We start from the raw sequence: 23,260 nt of genomic DNA on the forward strand, positions 1-23,260 counted from the left end.
GTCTATAAAATATGATATATTGTTGGAGAGAAAACCATGTTGCAAACACATAATACATTAGTAATATTTAATCAAGTTATATAGGCTAATATGTATATGGTAATGTGAAACTCTAAAAAGGGTATGTGGCATAATGTTACTCTCAATTCTCTAAGTAAACTTTTGAATGCAGAACTTCTACTTAGTAAGTATTTTAGTAGTAAATTTACATTGTGTTATTGCTTTTTTACTTAACTTTTACTTGAGTACTGGATACACTTCTTCCACTATTGTTCTTTTCACCTTTGCCCCTCTAAAATATCATATACACCAAGTAAGTCCATTATTGTTGATCCAAATACCATTAACCCTGTATGTAATGCAGCCTAGCTATAGGTGCCTCTTGTTCACTCTTTATTCTAATAAACTTCATTCAAGAGCTGAAATGTAAGGTTTGTTTTCTTAAGGCTTCAATATCATTAGTGTGTATCAATATGTGGATGACCAGCTAAACTGCCTGTGTTCATTAATTTCTTGATAAAACATAACTGTTCCTACATTTAAGCCATTAAACTAATTTTTATATAATTTTCCTTATATAATTCCTCTTTCTGTCCTCTTCCGAAAAAACATAAAAATATTTAAATATTTTTCATGTGATTTTTTTTCCAGAATTTTTTTTAAATTTCTGTAAAAATGCTGGAGAAATTAAAAAAATACCAATATGTCAGCTCAACAATTTTCAAGTCAAATTTCAAGTAAAAATTCAAAATGAATCCACGAAAAAGTTCACATTTTCCATCAAACTGATCAAATTAATGGTAACATACAAGCTGACAGGGTCGGTCACATGATCAGCCGTCCTCGATCATGTGACCGCGTGACGTAGCACGTCCATGCTGAGCCTCTTCTTCCACGCTGCCTCCACCTCTTGCCTGCTTTGGAGGCGGTTTGACTTGACAGTCTTGAGGAGTCTCACAGGAAAGCCTAAAGGTAAGAAAATATGATGACATGTCATTAACCAGAACAGTCACGTTGAAGCTATTCGGGCCTGGCTCGTCACGCGAGAACATTAGCTTAGCTTAGCAGAGCTGCTAGCAACTTTGCTGCCAAGGTAAACAACATGAGGTTGCAAATTGAACATATGCCTGTTGACAGCTAACTTACTATTGAATTTATTACAACTACTGGAGCTAGTAAAAAATTATTTAACGCTGTCACAACACTACATTTCCTGTTAGTTTATGCTAATCTTAAATATTGTGCTGCTAAACCATAAAGTAAATCAGACAGAAAGCTAACATAGAAGATAGCTGATACATTTACTATTTCCCTAAACCACCGCTGCTTTTTATCACTAACACTTCTCAAAAAACGTTGAAAGGTTGCCTTTCTGGCATAAAGCCAGTGTGATTCAGGAGCAGTGGGGGGAAAGTATTCAAATCCTTTACTGAAGTAAAAGTATCAATACAACAATGTAAAAATACTCAATAAACACACAAAGCTGCATATGAGCATTTGTGGCTTGCCCTCACTCCATTTTCTTCTACTCTGCTTTCTGAGCATGAGTATCTGCTGGCTGATGTCAACTTCCATCACACATAAACCTTGCATTTCAGGGTCATTTACTAGCTATAATTAGGATTATGTTCTCACTCCTACTGAACCTGACATCAAATGGCAGTCTGAAAAGGTCCAAACAAATGCCAGAATTATATGAATTACAAGATCTGGATCCTGTACGTGCAGGGATAAACTGGCCTGGGGGTGAGGATCATTGGGAGAAGACATCGTTAAAACCTAACCTGGAAACGCAGGAATGTCTGCCACTCTTCAAACTGTGCCCCAGAGGACGTAGAAGTATCAAAATGATCAGGAGCGCAGAAAGAGAGTGATTAATGTTCTGTAAATAAACAATTAGACAAACAAAATATCCAACAATTATACTCTGTGCTGCTAAAAGGTAGATGAAAGCTTTAAAGACAGAGAATTTCAAAAAAAAAAATCATCTTTGAGATATTTTTTGTTTCCAATGCAATATGTCTTATGTTTATAAGTCAGAAAGCTTGTGATCAAACTTCATACACCAATAAATTAAAAAATAGACTACTAATTACTAATACATGAGCTTGATTACATTTCAGAGATCCAAGTAAGAAGAAATTAAAAAAGTACTCTAAGATAGTTTTACACCAGTGACATTTCATATAAATAACCTCAAATGCAAAAACAAAAAATATTGCAAATATTTCTGATACCACTTTGTTGTGTTAGTCATTTTTAAGATAGTGATACTTAGAAAATACATGTAGAAAAGTGTGAGTACAGATTATACAAAGTGCCCATATAGAGGTATTACCTTGATTTCGTCAATGACGGGGGCTGTATCCCTCAGTTTCTCTGAATGAGCAGTCATGTCAGCCTCACACAGCGCCAGCTCCGTATCTGCTTGGCTGCGCTTGACTCTCTCTGCTTCCAGCTCCAACTCACCTTCCTGTAGAAGACAGTGATGGGGCAACTGATCAAGCAGTCAAAGAGCAACTGGGGTGAATCAAGTTCAGATCAAATGCAAGTCTTAGAGGTCCACTTAATAAACTTCCACTGCATCAAAGGTCCAGTAAGGGTGCATCACATGATGATAGTTCAGTACAAACACTGTGCATGACCAGCATTTCTATATTAATAGGAGAAGTGACACCTTTGTTGTGCAACCATGTCCTTAAACTTGAGCATCAAAAGGTGTGATTGCCAGACAGAGACACTGTTGTTAAGTGGAGGAGGTTAAAGAGGTTTCCAGCTATATGATGTTAGACTTAAATGAAGTTAGGGAATCACAAGAGACTGATTTTTAAAACAAAGACTGAGATATCCTGACTTTTAATACATATGGGCCGAGCTCCAAAAACTAGATCCTGTACTCCCTGCCTGGTAAACACATGTCATTTAGACTCTGTTCCCCCAGGCTTTCCGTTTATAAATTTATAGTCTCCACGCCCAATCTTCAAAAACCTCATCAGGGTTAGTTTCTCAGACTTTTCAAAGCTCCTCCACAGAAAACAACTGTTTTCACAGGCTTGATAGTATTAATCATGACCAGTAAACCAAACTCCATCTGCAAAATCAGTGGATCAAAAATTGGTCAGTGGTCTTAATGGGATGTTTAAAATCACAATGTGCATGTATAGACTCATTGCAATTGATTATATTTTTCCATCTGTTTAAATGAATCAATGCTTATGTCATTTGATTATGTTAATGCCTGAACATATGGCTCAAAAGAGACCCAAAGCAATGTACAAGTCTTTTTCCTGAGGACTGAAGGAGAAGCAGTAGAGCCCAATGATACTGGATATCTGAGGCTGATACCAGATTCAATATACATTTTTGAGAGTTGAAAAAGTCTGACAAAGATATATATTGGCTGAAATCATTTCTTTTACATAAAGAATAACAAACATTTTTTAAGGGTTCCTATAATTTGCTGATTTAAGAGTTGTGAACAAAATATATACTCACGAGGACACTTAACAGTTGAAAAATGAACTTGTCAGTGCTCACTGGTGGACAGTTTTTGTAACGGAGAAACCATTTCTCTTTTTTCTTTGCAGGGACTGTGCTACAAGTTCTTACGGGACAAATATGCCCACAAGCTAAAATCAGAGTTTACTGAAAAGGAAAAGACTATTTGAAATAATCCCATTTGTGTCTGAGAGGACCTGAGAAAGTACGTTAACATGAAGCTGTGTGTTTGACAGAGATGAACAGTGAAAACTTCACCCTGAGTGAGAAGATCGTCTCGACCTCCTACATTCGACAGGGCTGCCAGGCGCGCCGCGGCCACGAGCAGCTCATCAGACACTTACTGGAGCAGGTAACGTCAACAACTGCCTTCATGTTTCCTCAAGGTCACTGCAGATGCATCCACATCTTATGCTGTGTGTGTGTGTGTGTTGCAGGGTAAGTGTCCAGAGGAAGGATGGAGTGAGGGTACCATAGAGCTCTTCTTGAATGAGCTGGCTGTGATGGACAGCAATAACTTCCTCGGCAACTGTGGCGTGGGGGAAAGGGAAGGCCGGGTGGCTTCCAGCCTTGTGGCAAGACGACATTACAGGTTCAAGTTTGACATTAACTTTATTATGTTTGAACTGAGCCACTCTGCATCAATTTTTCAGTCAATAAACAGCCTAATTGTAGTACAGAAGGGCAGTTAGAGCTTGACTAATTTGGATTTGTGAGTTTGATATTGAGATTTAAGGTTTAAAAATATCTAATGATATAAATCAGCTGATATTTGTCTCTTAACATGAATAGTTTTTGATAAGGAAACCTTGAATTTGGTTATGGAAGAACCGCAACTAACATATGCACTTCAGCTTGAAAGTTCTGATCTGGGAAAAAGTAGTTTGACAAAACACTCAAGCTCCTCTTACTAGCTTTCTCTGGAGCTTTAAAGCACATCTCAGTCTTTTGCAGCAGATGGAGTTTGCAGAGTTGTTATAGAGATAGCTCAGTTGTCATCACGTTGCATTATCACTCAAATACCATACTTGGGTCATGTTATGTCATGTATCTTCTGAGGAAGACCGTGACATGCAGTTGCAAGCTTCAGAACAAGGGAGTAAGTAGAGCTTGATTTTTTTTTTTTTTTTTGGTCAAAGATATGTAGTGAGTGGGTCTTTTTTTTTAGTTGAAATATAAACTTGTCAGCACTCTCTGGTGGACAAACTATGTAATTGCATTCTGAGTTAACTAAGGTTTAAATTGCTCTTGTCGACGTATCTGTGAGGATTTACTTCACATGACACCGACATGCTCAGAAGCTCTAGGCATACTGTTCTTTATTAATGAACAATAACAAATGTGATTTTCATGCTTCACAAAGTTTAGGAAGTTTGTATAACTGTTGCTGCTGTGACATTCAGCTGTTTTATACAGGTTGATCCATGGCATAGGTCGGTCAGGTGACATTGCTGCTATTCAACCAAAAGCTGCAGGATCCAGCCTACTGAATAAGCTGACCAACTCCATTGTGTTGGACATCTTAAAGCTCTCAGGTGTGTTTATCTTATCAAACAAAGAGAATCACACTTTCCAAGAACATTCAGTACTTTTATATTACATAGTTTTTTTTAGGTTTTGATACTCTTGAGCCACTAAACAGTTGAATGAAGAAGTTCTTTGAATAGAATTTTTTTTTAAAAAACACCCTGTGTGCTGTGTTTCAGGTGTGCGCAGTGTGGCGAGTTGCTTTGTAGTTCCTATGGCGACAGGAATGAGCTTGACTTTGTGCTTTCTGACCCTTCGTCATCGGAGACCCAAGGCTCGCTATATCATTTGGCCTCGCATCGACCAGAAGTCCTGTTTCAAAGCCATGATCACAGCAGGTGATAATGTGAATTTAATATCTAGCGCAGGCAGTCATTCCTGTCACCCTTACATCCTGTACGCAGAGGTCATGCAAAAATAGATTGGTGATTGAAATATGGAAGCAAACAGAGCTTCAATAATTGGGATTTTTCAGTCAGAAGTTGTTTTTGATACTATGAAATCCTGAAATAGTGCCATGTAAAGTGCACCCTATTTGCACTCTGTTAGCATTTTCAGATTAATCCAACTATCCAACACCCCCACTGTAAGCTAGTAAGAACTTGAAGTGTAATATTTACTGACAGAAACACACAATCACTTCCTGAGGGCTTTCACTGTCACTGGATCGTATCTCACTGATTTATTAGGCTTTGAACCTGTGGTTGTGGAGAATGTACTTGAAGGTGATGAGTTGCGGACAGACTTGGAAACAGTTGAGCACAAAATCAAGGAGCTCGGAGCAGAAAACATCTTGTGTGTTCATTCAACAACATCCTGCTTTGCCCCGCGGGTCCCTGACAGGCAAGGCTTTTCTAGACTTTTCCATGGTTGATTTACAAGTACTAAAAGGATTACATGAGGTTTATATAGGTACATTTGTTATCTTGTCTTGTAGGCTTGAGGAGCTGGCCGCTATGTGTTCCAAATATGACATTCCCCACATAGTTAACAATGCATACGGAGTGCAGTCATCCAAATGCATGCACCTTATACAACAGGTAGGTATTTCTAATCTCCAATCATATCTCATGCAGTAGAATACTTGTGCATGTCTTCACTTGTAATCGTATGCAGCAGTTTGAACTGGAGAACACTTTCTTAATACAAATATGTATGTATGTTGCTCATTGGCTACAGACACAGCGGTTGCTTAAATGTTTCTTGGACTTGTCTTTCATCAGGGGGCTCGTGTTGGAAGAATTGATGCCTTTGTACAGAGCTTGGACAAGAACTTCATGGTTCCAGTAGGTGGCGCCATAATCGCAGGTTTTGATGAGTCCTTCATCCAGGAGATAAGCAAGATGTATCCAGGCAAGTATTAACAATACTAAAGCTGTGCTTGTAAACATTAACAACATTACTTTATGATGAATTTGGAGTTTATAACCCTCTAAGGACATCATTAATGAAGTAAATTATTAATTTATTTAATTTTATTCGTATAGCATGAACTAACACCACATACTACAGCATTTATAGCTAGTTTGCAATGTCCATCCCTAGATGGGCCTTCTATCTGCTTGTGTAGAATACAGTCTAAAATGAGGAAAGTTACGATTTAAAGGGTAATGTTGCAGGTATTCTGTATCGTAAGTAGTTTCCTAAAACACTTCATCACTTCTGGTATTTGGCAAACGTTGCGCAAATAGAGGGGTCGGTGTGATTGTGAGTATTTACATCAGCACAACTGTATAAATGATTAAAATTAACTACAGTCCCCATTTTCATTGTAATGAAGGTGCAGTGATGTGGTTTATTGATTTTTTTTTTTTTTTTTTAAAGTAGATCAGTGGCACAGAGGGATAAGCTCTATTTACATGTTAGGATAAAGTCATTGTTGGTTTTGGTCTTGTCATGTGGTTTGATGACAATAAGACAAAATGTAGAACATCACCAGACTTATCAGGAATTATTTAATTTAATTAATTAATCAGGAACTATTTGATAAAATAAAAAGTAAACAAAACCATAAAGCTGATCAAACATTGGATGCCAGCTTTTAATACTCAGCAGCTTTTGATTCTCAGCGCTACAGACAGGTTTTGGTTGGTACTCAGAAAATACTGAGATTCAATACTCAGCTATCATCTACAGCTATACAATTTCAAATTACCCTCTTTGGCAAGCAAGTTCTGTGCGGGAGACACACAAACAGTCAGAGAAAACTGATACCTGGTCTGCTATAGACATATACGAGAGGCTTCACCTTCACAGCCTGTAAGACGATGACGCTCGTTTTATTGAAAAAGTTAATGTGAGAAATACTGTAGATATGTACACCTATAATTAGGTTTGCACGCGGCAAGGTGAATGTAGTTTATACAACAGCTTATCAAACTCACTGCTTGGCCTTCTTTGTCTAGGTCGAGCATCTGCCTCACCTTCCCTTGATGTCCTCATCACCCTTCTCACTCTGGGAGCCAGCGGCTATAAGAAACTCCTGTCAGAAAGAAAGGTGAGAGCATACACACATCACCTTCATAATACTAAATATAGTTTGACACATAATTCAGGTAGGATGTGATATCTGTTTAATGCTCTCAGATGGTTTGATTAGAACAATTAATGTGGCTTGTAATAAAAACGCTGCGGCGACGCATCGAGCTGTACCCGAGAAATTGTACATTGGAGTCAGCCTGAATATGTTCCTGTGTGTGTGCTGTGTCGACATCTTTCTCCTAAACTACTGCAAAGAACAGCTTACATAAGTCATATTGAATTGCAGTGAATCACATGCTTTGACTGTGCGCATATAGCCTTCAGCTTTACCTGCATTCCGAGTGAGAAATGAGACTTTTCGACCTGAGCGAACGAAGTGCTTCGTCGCGGGAGGAGTTAAGGCGAAGAGAGATTAAATTGATCCAGAAGTTTCAGGAAACATCCCCCGGTGGCTCCTTGCTTTAAAGCAGAGTTGCTCATAATGCAGCACCCTCCTCTTCAGATGTAGGCACTGCAGCATTTTCACACCTCTGAACTGCTGTAGCGTAAATGTACTGTAAATATATACCGGACTATATGAGTTTCTCTTGATGATCAGACATCGGGAAGATTCAGAAATACATGACTCTTCTTTAATCTTCAAAAGACGGAGGCGGGACTTTTTAGAAAGGACCTCACCTCGTTTTCTGACATGCTGGAGTAGTAAAATCCTTTGAAAATATATTGTGTAATCAGGAATCCGTCACTGATTTAAGTGGTTGTCCTTTTTAGACATGTGCAAGTCTTACAGTTATTGCTCCGTAGCAATAAACAAAGGAAATTCCTCTGGCCTCTCACATGACCCGACGCCATCAAGGCTTATTGATTTCTCTTGATCCACATCATGCATAATTAATGTACCGGACCAGTTTTCCATAGTGTCTGCAGAACTGAGTGATTTCCTCACACGCACCCCCCCCGCCCCTCTCCCCACCAGGGTCAAAAGCTTTAAATAATTCAGACATTTTATCTGGTGAGGTTAATTTTCAACCCCTAGAAGATTTTTGAAAATAATCAGCAGGCGACGTGTGTTTTTGGTTAGGATGGGGGTTTAGTCATTACACACACTCACTTATTGTGGGCAGAGGCGTAGCCATGCACTCTCTCTGCCACTAGCACCCCGCCTCTCAGGATAATAAAGTCGTCCTTTGTTATTAGAGAACAAGGGACACTTAGAGACTCTTGACATCATTGAAAGGCTGTTTGTGTTTGACTCATGACAGAGAAAATATTTTCCTTCTTGATGCTTTCAAATTAGGAACGTATGAGTCAGCAGAGTACACTAAGGCTTGACACACACACACATACATACACACATACACACACACACCCGCTGTTGCAGAGAGCAGATCCTTTAATGTGTCGATGCTTCACTGGGGAATCTGGCGCCAGTTACCTAGCCAGCAACAAAAACACTGGGATTTGTTGTTGTGTAGCTTCCCCGCCTAGCCCGGGCTCATAACATCTGTGTCCAGAACCTCTTTGCCCTTATTCAGTCTTCCAAACACTTGCTTTGTGTATTCTACAGAAACTCAAACACACATTGTCAGCACATTTAAAAAAAAAAAAATTAAATATTAAAAATCTTGTTTTAAAAGCATGTGTTCCTCCTCTCCTCCCTCTCTAATTGATCCCAGAGGTGGACGTGTGATGTGAGTAAAGACCCTGATCAGAGACGGAGAAGAAGCAGGCACACTGCTTGCGTTGAAGCTTGGAGGGAAACGCATATAGGCGGGCGGGCAGGCGGGCAGGGGGGAGAGAGGGAAGGGGAAGGGAGGGGTATGGACATGAACTGGCCTGTTCGCGGGTAAAATTGCTTGATTAGCAATAAATCAAGGCTGCTGCTGCTAAAATAAGGTTGTGGCAGTGTGTGAAAGGAGCATTGTACTATTATTTATAGTTCTTTTGTGTGGCCCTCTGCTCCCTCTAGTTTTGTCTCTCCATGCCTCTTCTTTGTGTCTGCATGTCCTGCAGGAGATTTATTCGTTCCTGGCTCAGGAGCTGAAGAGCCTGGCCTCAGCACATGGGGAGAGATTGCTTCACACCCCACATAACCCCATTTCACTGGGTAAGCTCAATGTACTGGTTACAGGCTGGCAGGTCCATATATTTTGATTTATTTGGGGGTTTTTTTAATAGTAAAAGCTACATTTCTCACCATGTATTTGTCAGCTTTTTAAGTATTGGTTATTTAGTGAAATAAAAGTGTGTGTGTGTGTGTTTGTGTATATGTGTTGGGTGTGGCACCTCTCTCCTCCAGCCATGTCTCTGGATGGTCTCCAAGCCGGGTGTGACAAGGCAGTGACTCAGCTGGGCTCCATGCTGTTCACCCGTCAAGTGTCGGGAGCCAGGTATGGACACTTAAAAAAGGGCATGGCAACAATCTGGCTGGAAATGGGTGTAGAGGGGAGGGAGAACAAGAGGGTGTGGAGGGAGCAGCGTGTATGCGTAGAGGGGTTGGGAGGAAGCTCCGAGAGATAGAAGGTGAGTCCACGTGTCACTTAAGTCGAAAATGGGTTTGATGAGGTGCGTGTTGCCAAACAAAATGGCCAGCGGACATCTGCAATCAGCCAGATGGAACTGCTGAATATGGTGGAGTGGAAACTACTTTAGATGATTAGAGTGTCCTTCCTATCAGCACCGCCTTCTAATTCAGCAGGATGTTTCCATTACAGAGAGGTGTTGTCTCCACTGGGACAACAAACTCTGACGCAGCTTTGACAGCCATGTTCTGGCTCCCACTGCTAGTTTTTCTTAGCAATAGGGAGGAGTATTTGTCAAATCTTCATTGTTGCCTTCTGCCTCAGTCACTCAGTGCTGCATAAATGCAGGATTCAAAGCGGGGGGGGGGGGCTGCTTTTTGTCATTTTTTCCTTCCGGCATTTTTTTGACCAACCATGGGAGACCATCTAAATATTTTAAATATCCTCAATGAAAGATTTATTTGGGTCATTCTGTCATGATTGTTTTGTGTTGTTCAGATGTTAATGCACTCATGGCTTAATTTCGTTTTAAAAAGCATAAAAGAAATGGCTTCCACGGTTCCTTCCCTTCCTCCAAGTGAACATTTTTCCAAGGTCAGAGTGTGGAGCTTACTCAAATCTTTTATCCTTGTATCTTAGTAGCATACTTAACGAGGGGCGCTGACTTCTGGGATTTATGACACACATTAATCTTTAATATCTGTGGCAGTATATAATAACTCTTTTTATTTAGTGAAGTATTTTCAGTGCTAGACATGAATTCAACATTTTGTATAAAATTTCAAGCGTTGCAATCGTAAGGGTTACGTCATATTTGTTGTTTCTTGATTTATCTCCTGCGACTTAAAGAATTTATCAATACATCATTTCTATGGGGTCACAGTGGTACTACTGTGAGAGGCAGCTGGCTTTCTCCACATCAACAATGAGCTATTCTCTCATCCAGCAGAGTTCTACATCTTATTACAATGCATTTCTTATCCATGATGGTTTTTCTCATACACATGGTCCTAATAGGTCCTAATAGCAAGGTTTCTCTGACAGAGGAGAAACCTTGCCAAACTTCAGAGGAATTGGTATTGTTTATAGGGATGCACCAATCTGTCTTTTTCAGTCCTGATATCAATATCTGGGCATTGAGTATCAGCTGATACAGAGTACCAATCCGATACCAGAGTTTAATTAATAAGCTGTATGCTACACTGTGTGGAAGAGACTGGGATCATTCTTTCATGTGTAAGACAACATCAGGCTTGACTTAAACATTGCTTTCCTAACTTTGTGACACAAAATGTAACAAATAAATACACAGATATACATTAACTGAATTGTTTTTTATTAAAATAATGGTATGTGATACTAGATCAGCCCATTGTCACCGATTACCGATCCAGCTGTTTGAGTCACTATCGGACTGATATCCGATATCAGTATCGGTGCATCTCTAATTGTTTACAGTATTGCAGAGTCTGACACTTGGAAACCAACTTGAGCTCAAAAGTTCACTTGTTTTTCACTGTGAAATCCACCTCTGAATAAATTTAAAACTGCAGTAAGTTGATTTTGCAGTTTACAATGCGGCACTGCCTCAAGCCTCTCATCTCGGCTTTTTAAACAAAACAACTGGCGAGTTTGTGAAGAGATTTACTCAGCCGAGTAAAGCTTCTAACTTTGCAAAGACAACAACTAGCAGGAGTTGAATTACAAGGTAAACCTTTCCTGTTAGCATCTCGTAAACTGGCTTGACACAAATGTATGGTCTTGACAGAGCTGTCACACGCTAACTGCTAATGGTTACCTTCATTTAAGCAACATGCTCTTAAAGCTAACAATTGCATTTAAACCACAGAAATTCCAGTGAAATATATAGTAGCATTTTCTGTATAAATGAGAAAAGATCATCTATGAAAATTCTTGCACAGTATGTTTTATAAAGTCTTGACAGCTGTTAGAGTAGACTGTAACAGAGGGACAGAGTTGTGGCCTGTGAAGGCCTCTTGCACTGAACATTAGTGAATGGTGAATTGCTTTTCAGAGTTAAATACTTTATTTTATGCTTAGTTTTACATATATATTGAGTAAATAATGCAAATAGTGTAGTCATTTGACTTTCCTGGTGAATCACAAGATGTTATTGCTACAAGCCCATCAGATGGTAACTCAATGAGTTAGGGTACTGCTTCATTATTAGCTTAAGCTTTGGCCAGGCCATAGTGAAAAAAATAATTAATTCTAGATGTTGAATAGTTTTTACTTTACCACATCATGCTTGTTTTTCATCTGTGTGTCTAGGGTAATACCACTTGGCAAGGAGCAGACCATAAGCGGACATACATTCCGCGGCTTTATGTCGCACTCAGAGGTGTACCCCTGCCCTTACCTCAATGCTGCCTCAGCTGTGGGCATCACACGTGAAGATGTGACACTGTGCATAAAAAGACTTGACAAGTGCCTGAAGACGCTGAAGAAAGAGGGAACTGCAGTTAAAAGTAGTTCCCCGTTACCACCAAAGTGCCAGGAGGACGCTACTGGAGAATGACTGAGCTGAAATAGGAACGTTTCAACAGTCACTGTGACCATGACTGCATTGTTTATTTTTTATGTATGTGTGTCATTATGAATGTATACATGTAATTAAAGATATCTCTAAGGAATTAAAAACACACTGTAATAAGGTCAAAGACGGAGCTCAGCACCAACAGCTGGCGATGAAACTGTGTGCAGGTGTTCATAACAAACAAAAATGACACAAGCTGATGTCACTGATTAATTCCCTCCTGTGAAAGTGCGCTCATTAGTAGACATTGTAAGAACAAAACCTGCATACAAATGCATCTCAGAGAAGTATGGTTGTATATCACTGATCTAAAATTAGACCAAAGCATCTGCAAAGACTGTTGATGTATTATTTAGGTATATAATATTATGCTTCACTTTATTATGAACTTTGGACTCAGAATATAATATTACGGATCTACTGCTCTACATAGCCTTTACTATGTCTGTCATTTTTCCTAATTAAAGCCATCTAAACCCCCCCCTCCCCAGTGCAGTTATTGGATGAAATATGTTATAAACTAGCCAGTCTTTCAGTTTGAAAACAATGTTGGAATGTAATTAACTGCGAGTCCTCTTTTAGTCTTTGCTACTGATAGGCAGACTCATGGTCTGTGCATGCTTGTTTTGGGAATACATGAGGCTTTTACACTCGTTGATATATGAAACGATATAGCTTTATAATCTAGTATGTTGTGCTTATCTTCTGCAGTGTGTTGTAATGCGATACCAATGCTGTTGAACCATTAACTCCATTTGAACCCTGTGTATTGGATTAGCTCATTTATTTTCAGGCTCTGTGACAGATAGCAAGTAACGGATAATCAATGATGTACACCAAACATAGATCACTCCTGTGTTAAGTAGAGGAAATGTTCACTGTTAGTCTCAGTAAGGACTTGTTCTGTTTGTACTCATATCTTAAATGCAGTTACTGTAGCTGTTAAACTGGATTTTACTGTTGTAAGCGTAGGATGAATTTGGATTCTCCCTCAGCAGAGAGCTTCACCAGGGGAATTGATCTTTAATCACACCAGTCTCCATGTTTGCACATTTTAGAGGTTTCCTCTCCCTCACTCCCTCCGATCTCAGTCATTAAGAAGCAGAGCAGGTAGTGCCCAGAGGCACAAAAATAGACTCCCACTAAAGCCTCTCTGACTGATGACTAATCTATATTTCGGTACTGCACCGTCCAAGTTCTTCCTGCCCCCTCCCCTTCCCCTTGCTGTGTTTTTATCAAGTTTGATTGCTCTTTGAAAAGCTTGAATCACGTGAAGTAGACGTGTTCTGAAATACTTATGCGTGGATCAGAATTGGAAGTACTAGCTGTCATGTATACATTTGACAGCTGCGTAGTCGCTGCGTCAGTGCAGGGCGCAGGTGCGCGTGGGTACAGTAATGTATCCAGTCAGCACATTTTGGCTTTCAACTGCAATTAGTAATGCAGGTCAGAATACATGTATAGCAACAGCAACTGCAGAACCAATCTTCCCAGCTGCCTTTGAATGTGAGCTGGCATCAGAGAGATAAGGGTGCTGTATCAGCACACTTTCACTGTTCCCAAGCTGTACTCAACCATTTACAAAATACAGTGGAAAAACACTGTGCAGCGTGACAGCGTTGGTACAGTGCAGCACTCTGAAAAACAGAAGTGGCTTCCACAAAATGCTATTTTCTTGGTTTCTTTTGCAGTGGCAATTCATCAGCTTCAGTCAGAATTAAGAAATAATCAGCTGTAGATGGTTTGAATGGCTGCTTGTGAATGCGGCACACTGCTCCATGACGTAACAATTTACATAAACAAAGGTGGGTGTCTTATAATATACACTAACTGTCTGATGAGGGGCCTTTTTGTCTCCCTCCATTCCCCGTCATCACTTTTCAGTGTCTCCCCATCTTTTGCTGATGTTGCAGAGATGATATGGGGATAGGGAGAGTCAGACACTTTTTTTTGTGCCGGCAGTTTTAAAGGATCCCTTTCTATAGATCAACTCTGCTGCAGTGTGTAAATCAGAAAAGGTCTTGCACACTGGCTGTTCTATTCAATCGAGTTATCAATGTGATAGTGTCACGCATTGCCAAGAGGAAGATCAGATACACGAAACTGATGATATCATGAACGCTTAGGGGAAACAAGCCACGTTATGACCCCAGTGAATTAGCTTTTCTATCAGTGTTAAAGTGTTGTCTTAATGTTATAATGGCAAAACTCTTGCAGCTTCTTATTTCCCTGAAACTCAATTGATTGTTTACCTTCATCCATCCTCACCAAAATAGACTGCCTTTAAAAATATCCCTCCTGGATCTGCATGCCACACACTCAATCATAAGCCTCAAGTAGCTTGGGGATGTTGCTGGATGACAAATGGCCCTTCGCTCCTGGCTCTCAGCAGCTGCCAGGTAGAGTTCAGTGATGATGGAGTGTCAGAGTGGCATAAAAGGCCATAGATTAGCAGACGGGTACCAAATGGGGCCACAGTTAACAAGACTACCAACAGGGCCATTTGGTAAACAAAACAGTACCACAGACATATTGCACCTGGCAAGTATGAAAGTTAACAGACCTGGCCTCTTATTTGTCAGACATCTAAGATCTAAAAGTTATTAACTTAGTGTGAAGAATAAGACACATTTATCAAGCAGACTTACTTCAACATACAGGGAAGTTTAATAGTGATCACATGGGTAATCATGTTTATGCTCAGAGCAGGAAAAGCCATTCAGATTCAAGGAATAAATCCATCTACATTGTAAATTAGATATATTTTTTAAAAGTTCATGCTGTTTATGTGATCTCCAGTAGCAATTCACATATTGTATCAATAGCAATTTTATACATTTCTAATAAACAAATAGGCTATATGAATGCTGGAGGAAATTGGCTAAAATGGAAACAAACAGAAAACCAAACTGCAGAGTTTGACACCAAATTGACACCAAAATGAAGATGCACGAAAACAAACAAAAACAATGCCAGCTTTATTCTTATTGTTTGCACCCCTGGAAAACACACACACACACACACAAACATCCTAGTGATGTAACATTTATGGATCGAATGCAAATAGTAGGTAAAACCACCCCATTCTACATTATACATCGCTTCAGATAATGTATTACTCATGTTGACTTTTGTAGTCATGTTTAAGAGACCTCTGGCGCTCACTTGAATTGAAGAGTGTTTTGATTAAATTAAATTTGATGAATTGTTTTATTCTTACGTTTGCACGTAAAGTGAAGGATACTTCTATCACTCGTGATTCCAAAATTTGATAAAAACTTAAAAATACTGTACAGACTCCATATACCGTCACTCAGATCGCCATTACATTTGTTTTAGAAACTAATAACTGAGCTGCTGTGTGTGGACCGCCACAGAGACGCTGTCCTTGGTGCTGCAGCTATGCGCCTCCGAGCCTCTGTGTGGAGGAGGGGTATAGCTTACTGTATATAAAATGTTCCAATGTAACAATACATCACTGCCTGGTGTCTGAGTCAAATGGTTTGGCCTCATCGACAGACTTCCACATGACACCTTTGATTCTAAATCTTTTGAACAAACCCGTATTGTAAAATCACTGCCAGAATTGCGCCAAAATTGGCAACAAAATATTAATGCATATGTAATTGACGTCGTTTGAAAAGTATTTGTGGAAATCTAGAAATACATTTAATTGACAGCATGCGGTATATCTGCATGTTGTCCTTACAGCAATGCCACACATGTTCAAAATGTCAATGTCTACATGCAAGAAGCGTCTCTGAAAGCGACATTATGTGACACATACGCTTTACCAGATCGGCTATGGCAGCCAGAAGCAGGCTCATAATGTGTTTTTTTTTTTTCGATGTATGGCGCATGGCTGTTTAACCAACAGTTATCCGACTGGAGCGCTGACTTAATAAATAATTAAAGTGGACGGAGGGGAGCTGCAGCTGATTTGCTGATGTCAGGGAGCCAGTGCAGCATTTCATGGTGCAGGGTGTAAACGCGCGGTGCCATCTGCCTCGATCGGTGCTCTCAGCAAACCTCACACATGCAAGCCCGGCAAGAAAGATGCTGCCAACTCTTAAGATTTGGGCACTGTTTTCTGTGTCGCTGTGCTGTCTGTCTCAGCCGGGTCATATGAAGAAGGCTTTCCGATGTCCTTCAACATGCAGCTGCTCCAAGGAGTCTATTATTTGCGTCGGGTCCTCCTATGTCCCAAGGATTAGCCCCAACGACATCAATTCTTTGTGAGTAGCCTTCTTATATGATGTTTACTAAACAATACATGTGTAGGCAAGGCATGCATGTATAATATGCAGCAATACAGGCTCATTAAGTTTCATTATAGTTGTCCGTGAGCTATTTTATAACATATACCCTGTATATAAGAGCTGAGGTTGAAAAGCGACGCAGTCCTGTTTCTTTTCTGTCTACCCTGGTTAATCACTTTTCTGTATTTTATGTTTATCTTTCAGGAGTATCGTCAATGGGACTTTCTCCGAGGTCAAAGAGGCAATGTTTTCTCACATGTCATCTCTTCAGCTACTGTAAGAGTAATTCAACTGCTTATCATTCCTTATAAGATTTCATGTGTCGCCCTTATCTTGTAGAAAAGGCCTCTATTTGGAAAAAATACTAAACTGATTTTGAATGTCATTTCAAATTCAGGTTTAAATTTGTGACTTTCAAAATGTATCTTTACTGTGGATGCTTAACATCATCAGACTGTATGGCCCAATGGTGGTAGACATCTGACCGTCTTAAGCTGCAATACACACAACATTACATGTTAATCATAAACCAAGGTCTTGGCATGTAATAACATGAATAAGTTAAGGATTTGATGCTTTTGAAGAACAGGTAGGCCTATGTCCAGTAACTAACTTTCTATGTGGCTACATTATTAAACCTATTTGCAAGGAAGGCTTTTTTTAAAGGTTTGGAAAGCTGGAAATAAATTAAAGCACAATAATGGAAATCTAGTGCTGAGCTTTCAGAGTAGCCCCATGCTGTCCTGTACTTAAAAGAGGCCATCAATCTACTTTGTTACTCAAGCAGTGATTGCTGTGAAGTCAGCAAACAAAGGCGTGGCAGGTATAGGGCATTTAACCAAAGTGATTACACACTTTAGGATTTACATTTCATGGTAAGAGTGCAGCTGCTGTCATAGCCTGGTAACTTTTTTTTTTTTTGCCTCATACCATGACAAAATTTTCACCATACAATAGTCATTTAATGTGTGTTACATCTTGGTATATGAGGAGTAACTGTATATCTTCATACAATAGAAGAATTCAGGGAACGCTGTTTCCAGTGTGTTTTGTATAATGTTTGTTTGGTAAGATGTGGGTTGGTTTTTTTTACATTTAGTAGTAGCACATTGCACTAAAATGGTGATAGAGGCCATAAAATAACCAAGTGATGTGATTATTAAACTTTCCCGTGTTGATTTCACAAGTGTGTTGACATTAACAAATTTATTGAGAGCATCTGGAGATGGTGCTGTTTTGGCTACTGAATTTATTGTGTTGTTGTTAAGCTAGCTAATTTACAATCTGAGAAATTTCTTCTGCACTATTTTGCCAGAAAGAAGCATGAAACAGTACATCATGTTGGCAGCCAGCATTTGTTAAAGTGTATTTTATTATTCATTACAGGCTTCTGAATTCCAATTCTCTCACAACTATAAGGGATGATGCATTCTCAGGCCTTCCTCATCTGGAGTACCTGTAAGTTATTTTATTGTTTTCATCAAGGTAGGACAAAGACATTCAATGAATTAGTGTAATAACACGCATGTTGTGTTTGCTCCATTAATTTAATAAACTTTAGCTAGCACTAACATAACAGTCCTCTGGGAATGTTATTATGGACATGGGGTTATGTGGTTGGATGTGGTTGGATGATGGTCTTTTCTAAAGTGAAAGGGGTAGGGAAGTCCAGACTGTATGCCCTCCAGTGGTACAATTTGTACCAGAATCTTAAGTCACATATCTAAAACACATTTTCTAAAAAATGATTACAAATTTGTATCAGTATTGTTTGTGGCATTATGGTCCTTTTGTATTCTGTATAATCGCCAAGCCTGATAATAGTAATTTGAACAAAAGAGGATGAATCAAATTAAGTGTCATCTATTCATTGAAAATGTCAACTTCATTCAACCATTTTTGTGACTGAAGTCCTAATCAAACTTTGTAAATAACAAATTTAAATCAAAATATTTCAACCTAACCATAACACCAAATATTATTGAACTTATTGAAATGTGTGTAGCAGCAGTTTCATTGCGGTTCAAGAAAATATAAATATGCTGTATTGGTACAAAAATCTTATTTGGCATGATATGTATTAACTTGTTTATGACCATAAGTATGCGCAAATGTCACCAGAATATTTAGTATCATTTTCAAAAAAATTCTAAATGGATCATTTTAGTCCTCTTTCTGAGGATGCAATGTCACTACAAGGAGGTGACTTGATCATTTTCCCTCCCCCTTCACAGAAACAGGTGCTTTTGGCAGAGATTTGGCTCAAAATACAATATATGTATTAAATGCTGACTTTCATTGTTGTTTTTCATGTCTCTTGAGAAGCAAAATATGATTAGCCGCATGCAACATTATGCATGTGACAAAAGTGATGAAATATCACAAACACATGATTTCTTATACACACTGACTTTCTGCATTTTTTTAATTACTATGCATTTTAGCGAACTGCCTTACCCCAAACTTATCACTAAATCCACTATGTTTTGTTGTTATCTTCCACAGGTTCATTGAGAGTAATAAGATAGAGACTACATCCAAATATGCCTTCAGAGGACTCAGGGACTTGACTCACTTGTATGTTCCAAAATTTTAAAATTATACCCTAACAAAAATGGACATATTTTGTAATATTTACCTGCTGAAAATGATTTTAATACAGAGCAACTGTGGATCATTGTAAGTGGTGCTAAATAGTGTTTTATTTGGATTAAGGGTAATAGTGTTGAACATTAATGGAGATACGGTGTAAGACTGAAAAATTGAATTTCCATTGCAGGTTTTTATGTCAGAGTTATCCACACATTTCCACACAGCATATGAGAATATTTTTCTGTTGCTAGCAGTAAAATTACACTCTTACTGGGTAACATTTGCTGATTGTATTGATCCAATGCTGTTGTGTGTAGGTCTTTGGCAAACAACAACATCAAAGCCCTGCCCAGGGACCTCTTCATTGACCTGGACTCACTGATAGAGCTGTAAGTTTTTCACTCAGTTAAAAGTGTTGGGGTTAATAGTGGAATGTCCTTTACTGTCCTCACAATCCAGAAGAATTTGTCCTGAGTCATATTTAGAAATTTATGTCTTCTATTTTTTCAATATCTCACTTTGCCAACTCACCAACTATGTTCATCTGTAGTGCAGTGCATTATGTACAAAATATCTTCTTACATGGCTTTTAGCTTGTCTGCTTTGATTTTTTGCAATGACATACAGTACTCATCCTCTACAGGGACCTGCGAGGCAATGCCTTTGAGTGTGACTGCCGTGCCAAATGGCTGATGACGTGGCTGAAGAACACCAATGCCACAGTGTCAGATGTCGTGTGTGCTGGACCTGAGGACTTGAAGGACAAGCGCCTCAATGATATGACCAGCCTGCACAATGAGTGTATCTCAACAGGTGAAAAACACCTGAGCCAGCTGGCCTTGTCTCTAGTCCAAGTGGCATCAGTATCAGCCAACTTACCTGTGACTTACAGCAAGCAGTAAGAAAAGGGAAAAGTGTAGCCTTTGAATGTATCTAACTCTATTAATTCAGAATATGCCTTTCCACAGATTTCGTCCTCCATCAGTCCGTGGCATCAGAGTCTCTGTCTGTTGACACATTCAGCTACAAAAATGATGTCTATGTGGCTATTGCTGCTCCCAGTGCAGAAAGCTGTATGGTTTTCCAATGGGACCACATAGAAATGAACTTCAGGACTTATGATAACATAACAGGTACGACAGTGTAATGACAAACTGTCTCATAATACCCTGGTTGAGTTTTAGACTCATGTCTATGGCCCATTTATTTCCATTTCCCTGCCTTTCAGGTCAGTCCATTGTGGGTTGCAAGTCACTTGTCATCCAGGACCAGGTATTTGTCATTGTAGCTCAACTCTTTGGTGGCTCCCACATCTACAAGTTTGATGAGGATCAAAGCAGGTTCAGCAAGTTCCAGGAAATTGAGGTGTCCAAGATCTCCAAGCCCAACGACATTGAGGCATTCCAGATTGGCCCTGACTGGTTCTTTGTGATTGCTGACAGCTCAAAAGCAGGCCTGTCCACCCTCTACAAATGGAATGATAAGGGTTTTTATTCATACCAGTCGCTGCATGAGTGGTATCGTGACACAGATGCAGAGTTCTTGGACTTGGATGGGAAGGCCCATCTTATCTTGGCAAGCCGCTCACAGGTGCCTGTGATCTACCAGTGGAGCCGGAGCAACCAGAAGTTTGTCTTGCAGGGCGAGATCCCCAACATGGAGGATGTAGTAGCTGTGAAGCACTTCCGGATCAAGGAGGAACTCTACCTGGCTATGACACGCTATATTGGTGACTCCAAAGTTCTACGATGGGGTGCCAAACAGTTTGCAGAGATTCAGGCCTTACCTTCAAGAGGCTCCATGATTCTTCAGCCGTTCGTTTTCAAAGAACGTTACTACCTGGCACTGGGAAGTGATTACACCTTCTCACAGATCTACCTGTGGGATGATGACAAGAAACTCTTTGACCGCTTCAAGGAGGTGTACATCCAGGCACCACGGTCTTTCACCGTGGTTTCCACTGACCGTCGGGACTTCATCTTTGCCTCTAGCTTTAAGGGAAACACACAGATCTTTGAGCACATCATTATTGACTTGAGCTTGTGAGGGGTTGGCTTTAATGCCCCTCCTGCAATCAAACGTCTTCCACTAAAAAGATACAGCCATGAAGGGAAAAGTAAGGAGGAAAACAGACTTCATGAACTATTCCTATAGTTTTTGCCACAAATTAGAGCTGAGTCAAGTAGTATTTGGAATCCTTTTAGTTTGAGCTCATGTTGACTGTGCCTCAATGGCCTCGTCCTCTTAACCGTTCTCAGACTTTCAGAGGTACTACCATTTTAGGAAGGCTGTCAGTCAAGAGGGTGGACAATTGGACAAGGCTGTTGGTATTGTCTTAAAAATCCAGCTCCTGAAGTTGGAAATATTTGAAATATGATTTGAGCTGTTTGGATGTATAGATTTTGCAATGATAAGTTTGAATATCCCTTGTGCTAATGGTTTTATACGAGAAAAAATATACACCAGGACCCGAGAAAGATCATATTACTAGTTTTGTTTTAGTCTCATCTAGGGCAACTGAGGATGAAACGGGTGTGGTTGCTCATGTATGTACCACTTACCTCATGTCCTCATACCCTGTGGTAATGTACTGTATGTTGCCTTATCAGCGCTGGGGTTCTGTGTTCTGATGGGCCTACAGTGCCTCCCTCTGGCCATGATAAAGTATCACACCCCTTGCTTTTTCCATACAGGGAATGTCTTGAAAGCACAAACCTTTAACCATTGATGCTGAGATCCCAGTCCTTAGAGTGTAGTTGTTTAGTGGTAAATGTTACTGTAGGTGCTATAGATTATATGGCGTACAGTAAAAAAAGAAATGGTTTGTTGTTTAAGAAGGTGAAATATTCAGGACTGGATATAGCTAATGCCTTCTTAGGCAAACATATATGAATGGATAGACCCCATTTACTGGTAGATACCCTTTTAGTTTAGAGGTACTATAAGTGGCAAAGTAAACAGAAGCTCTTTTTAATCCATGTAGTGGAAAGAACCTGTGTTTAGGTGATGTCAGGGAAATTAAACTATACATGTTTGAAAATAACAACAATTGTTGGTCCACTGACATAATTTAACATTTCTTTATAGTCTATTACTAAAAAGGCTCCTCAGTATTATTGAACTGCTTCTGACTGGGACCTTGACACTGGTCTGTCACTGGAACAGATGAAGTCAAAGGTCAAATAAATACATTTGAATGAGGACATAATTTGTTCATCCAAAAATGGAAGAAACAAAATGTTTATGTAAATATATCTACTCTAGTTGAGAGGCTTTTCAGTCTGTCATTCTGTTTTTTGAAAATACTGAATGTTGACTGACAAGCTACAAAATGTACATAAAACAAGGACTGCAGTGCCACTTCCTGTTTGTCACACAAAAATCAGAATGAAACTTTGCACTTACTTTAAAAAGAAAAAATGTTACTGCAGCTTGCAAGAGCATGACATTCAAAAAAGAGTGTTTACTAAATTCTTTTTAGATAAACCTAACAAACTCAGAAGTCTTAACACTCTTCTATTCATTAAGTGAATGGTATTGCAAATTTAAAAAAAAATGTAATGGAATATGCAAGCTTTACAACATGCAGATTCTTTTATATGATTTTGTTTTAAGCATATTGAATGTTATTCTCGAAGTATACTGTAAGTTTAATCAGTTGAGTATCAAAATAAATGTGTAAAAATATGATTGTAAGTTGTGTTTAATCATTTATTGACCATTAGAATTATGGGATATTATCTGTCAAAGTTAATCATTTCCCCTCTAGGAGTAATTAATTAGTCATTTATAAGGAAAACTCATAATATAATGTGACATCTCTA

The 23,260-nt window shown here is 39.3% G+C and overlaps 2 protein-coding genes across 4 annotated transcripts; both read left to right on the plus strand.

Moving 5' to 3' along the window:
* Positions 1-840: 840 nt before the first annotated feature.
* Positions 841-13,066, plus strand: sepsecs (Sep (O-phosphoserine) tRNA:Sec (selenocysteine) tRNA synthase). Of its 2 annotated transcripts, none has more exons than XM_067579401.1 (12): positions 841-972; positions 3,735-3,850; positions 3,936-4,090; positions 4,915-5,033; positions 5,205-5,363; positions 5,715-5,868; positions 5,963-6,065; positions 6,249-6,378; positions 7,431-7,522; positions 9,520-9,613; positions 9,806-9,896; positions 12,321-13,066. In XM_067579401.1, exons 1-12 carry the CDS (start codon positions 876-878, stop codon positions 12,565-12,567), a joined length of 1,557 nt encoding a protein of 518 aa, XP_067435502.1. In that variant the 5' UTR covers positions 841-875; the 3' UTR covers positions 12,568-13,066. The 2 variants fall into 2 exon arrangements, with proteins under 2 accessions (XP_067435502.1, XP_067435504.1); XM_067579403.1 differs by lacking the exon at positions 841-972 and adding an exon at positions 1,072-1,093.
* On the plus strand, positions 9,807-23,132 carry lgi2a (leucine-rich repeat LGI family, member 2a). 2 transcript variants are annotated; one of them, XM_067579400.1, is made up of 9 exons: positions 9,807-9,896; positions 16,702-16,820; positions 17,049-17,120; positions 18,231-18,302; positions 19,350-19,421; positions 19,754-19,825; positions 20,080-20,249; positions 20,405-20,569; positions 20,665-23,132. In XM_067579400.1, the coding sequence occupies exons 2-9, from the start codon at positions 16,711-16,713 to the stop codon at positions 21,480-21,482; spliced, it is 1,551 nt and encodes a 516-aa protein (XP_067435501.1). In that variant the 5' UTR covers positions 9,807-9,896; positions 16,702-16,710; the 3' UTR covers positions 21,483-23,132. The 2 variants fall into 2 exon arrangements, with proteins under 2 accessions (XP_067435501.1, XP_067435500.1); XM_067579399.1 differs by lacking the exon at positions 9,807-9,896 and having other exon boundaries at positions 13,166-16,820.
* Positions 23,133-23,260: the final 128 nt, after the last annotated feature.

This window comes from Thunnus thynnus, chromosome 22 (assembly GCF_963924715.1).
Source record: "Thunnus thynnus chromosome 22, fThuThy2.1, whole genome shotgun sequence".
NCBI lineage: Eukaryota > Metazoa > Chordata > Actinopteri > Scombriformes > Scombridae > Thunnus > Thunnus thynnus.

Coding starts and splice junctions, on each gene's coding strand:
- sepsecs (XM_067579401.1), top strand. CDS start 876: ATGCTGAGCCTCTTCTTCCACGCTGCCTCCACCTCTTGCCTGCTTTGG. Junction 4,091..4,914: donor GTGGCAAGACGACATTACAG/GTTCAAGTTTGA, acceptor TGTTTTATACAG/GTTGATCCATGGCATAGGTC. Junction 5,034..5,204: donor GGACATCTTAAAGCTCTCAG/GTGTGTTTATCT, acceptor GCTGTGTTTCAG/GTGTGCGCAGTGTGGCGAGT.
- lgi2a (XM_067579399.1), top strand. CDS start 16,558: ATGGTGCAGGGTGTAAACGCGCGGTGCCATCTGCCTCGATCGGTGCTC. Junction 19,826..20,079: donor CTGGACTCACTGATAGAGCT/GTAAGTTTTTCA, acceptor CATCCTCTACAG/GGACCTGCGAGGCAATGCCT. Junction 20,250..20,404: donor CAATGAGTGTATCTCAACAG/GTGAAAAACACC, acceptor GCCTTTCCACAG/ATTTCGTCCTCCATCAGTCC.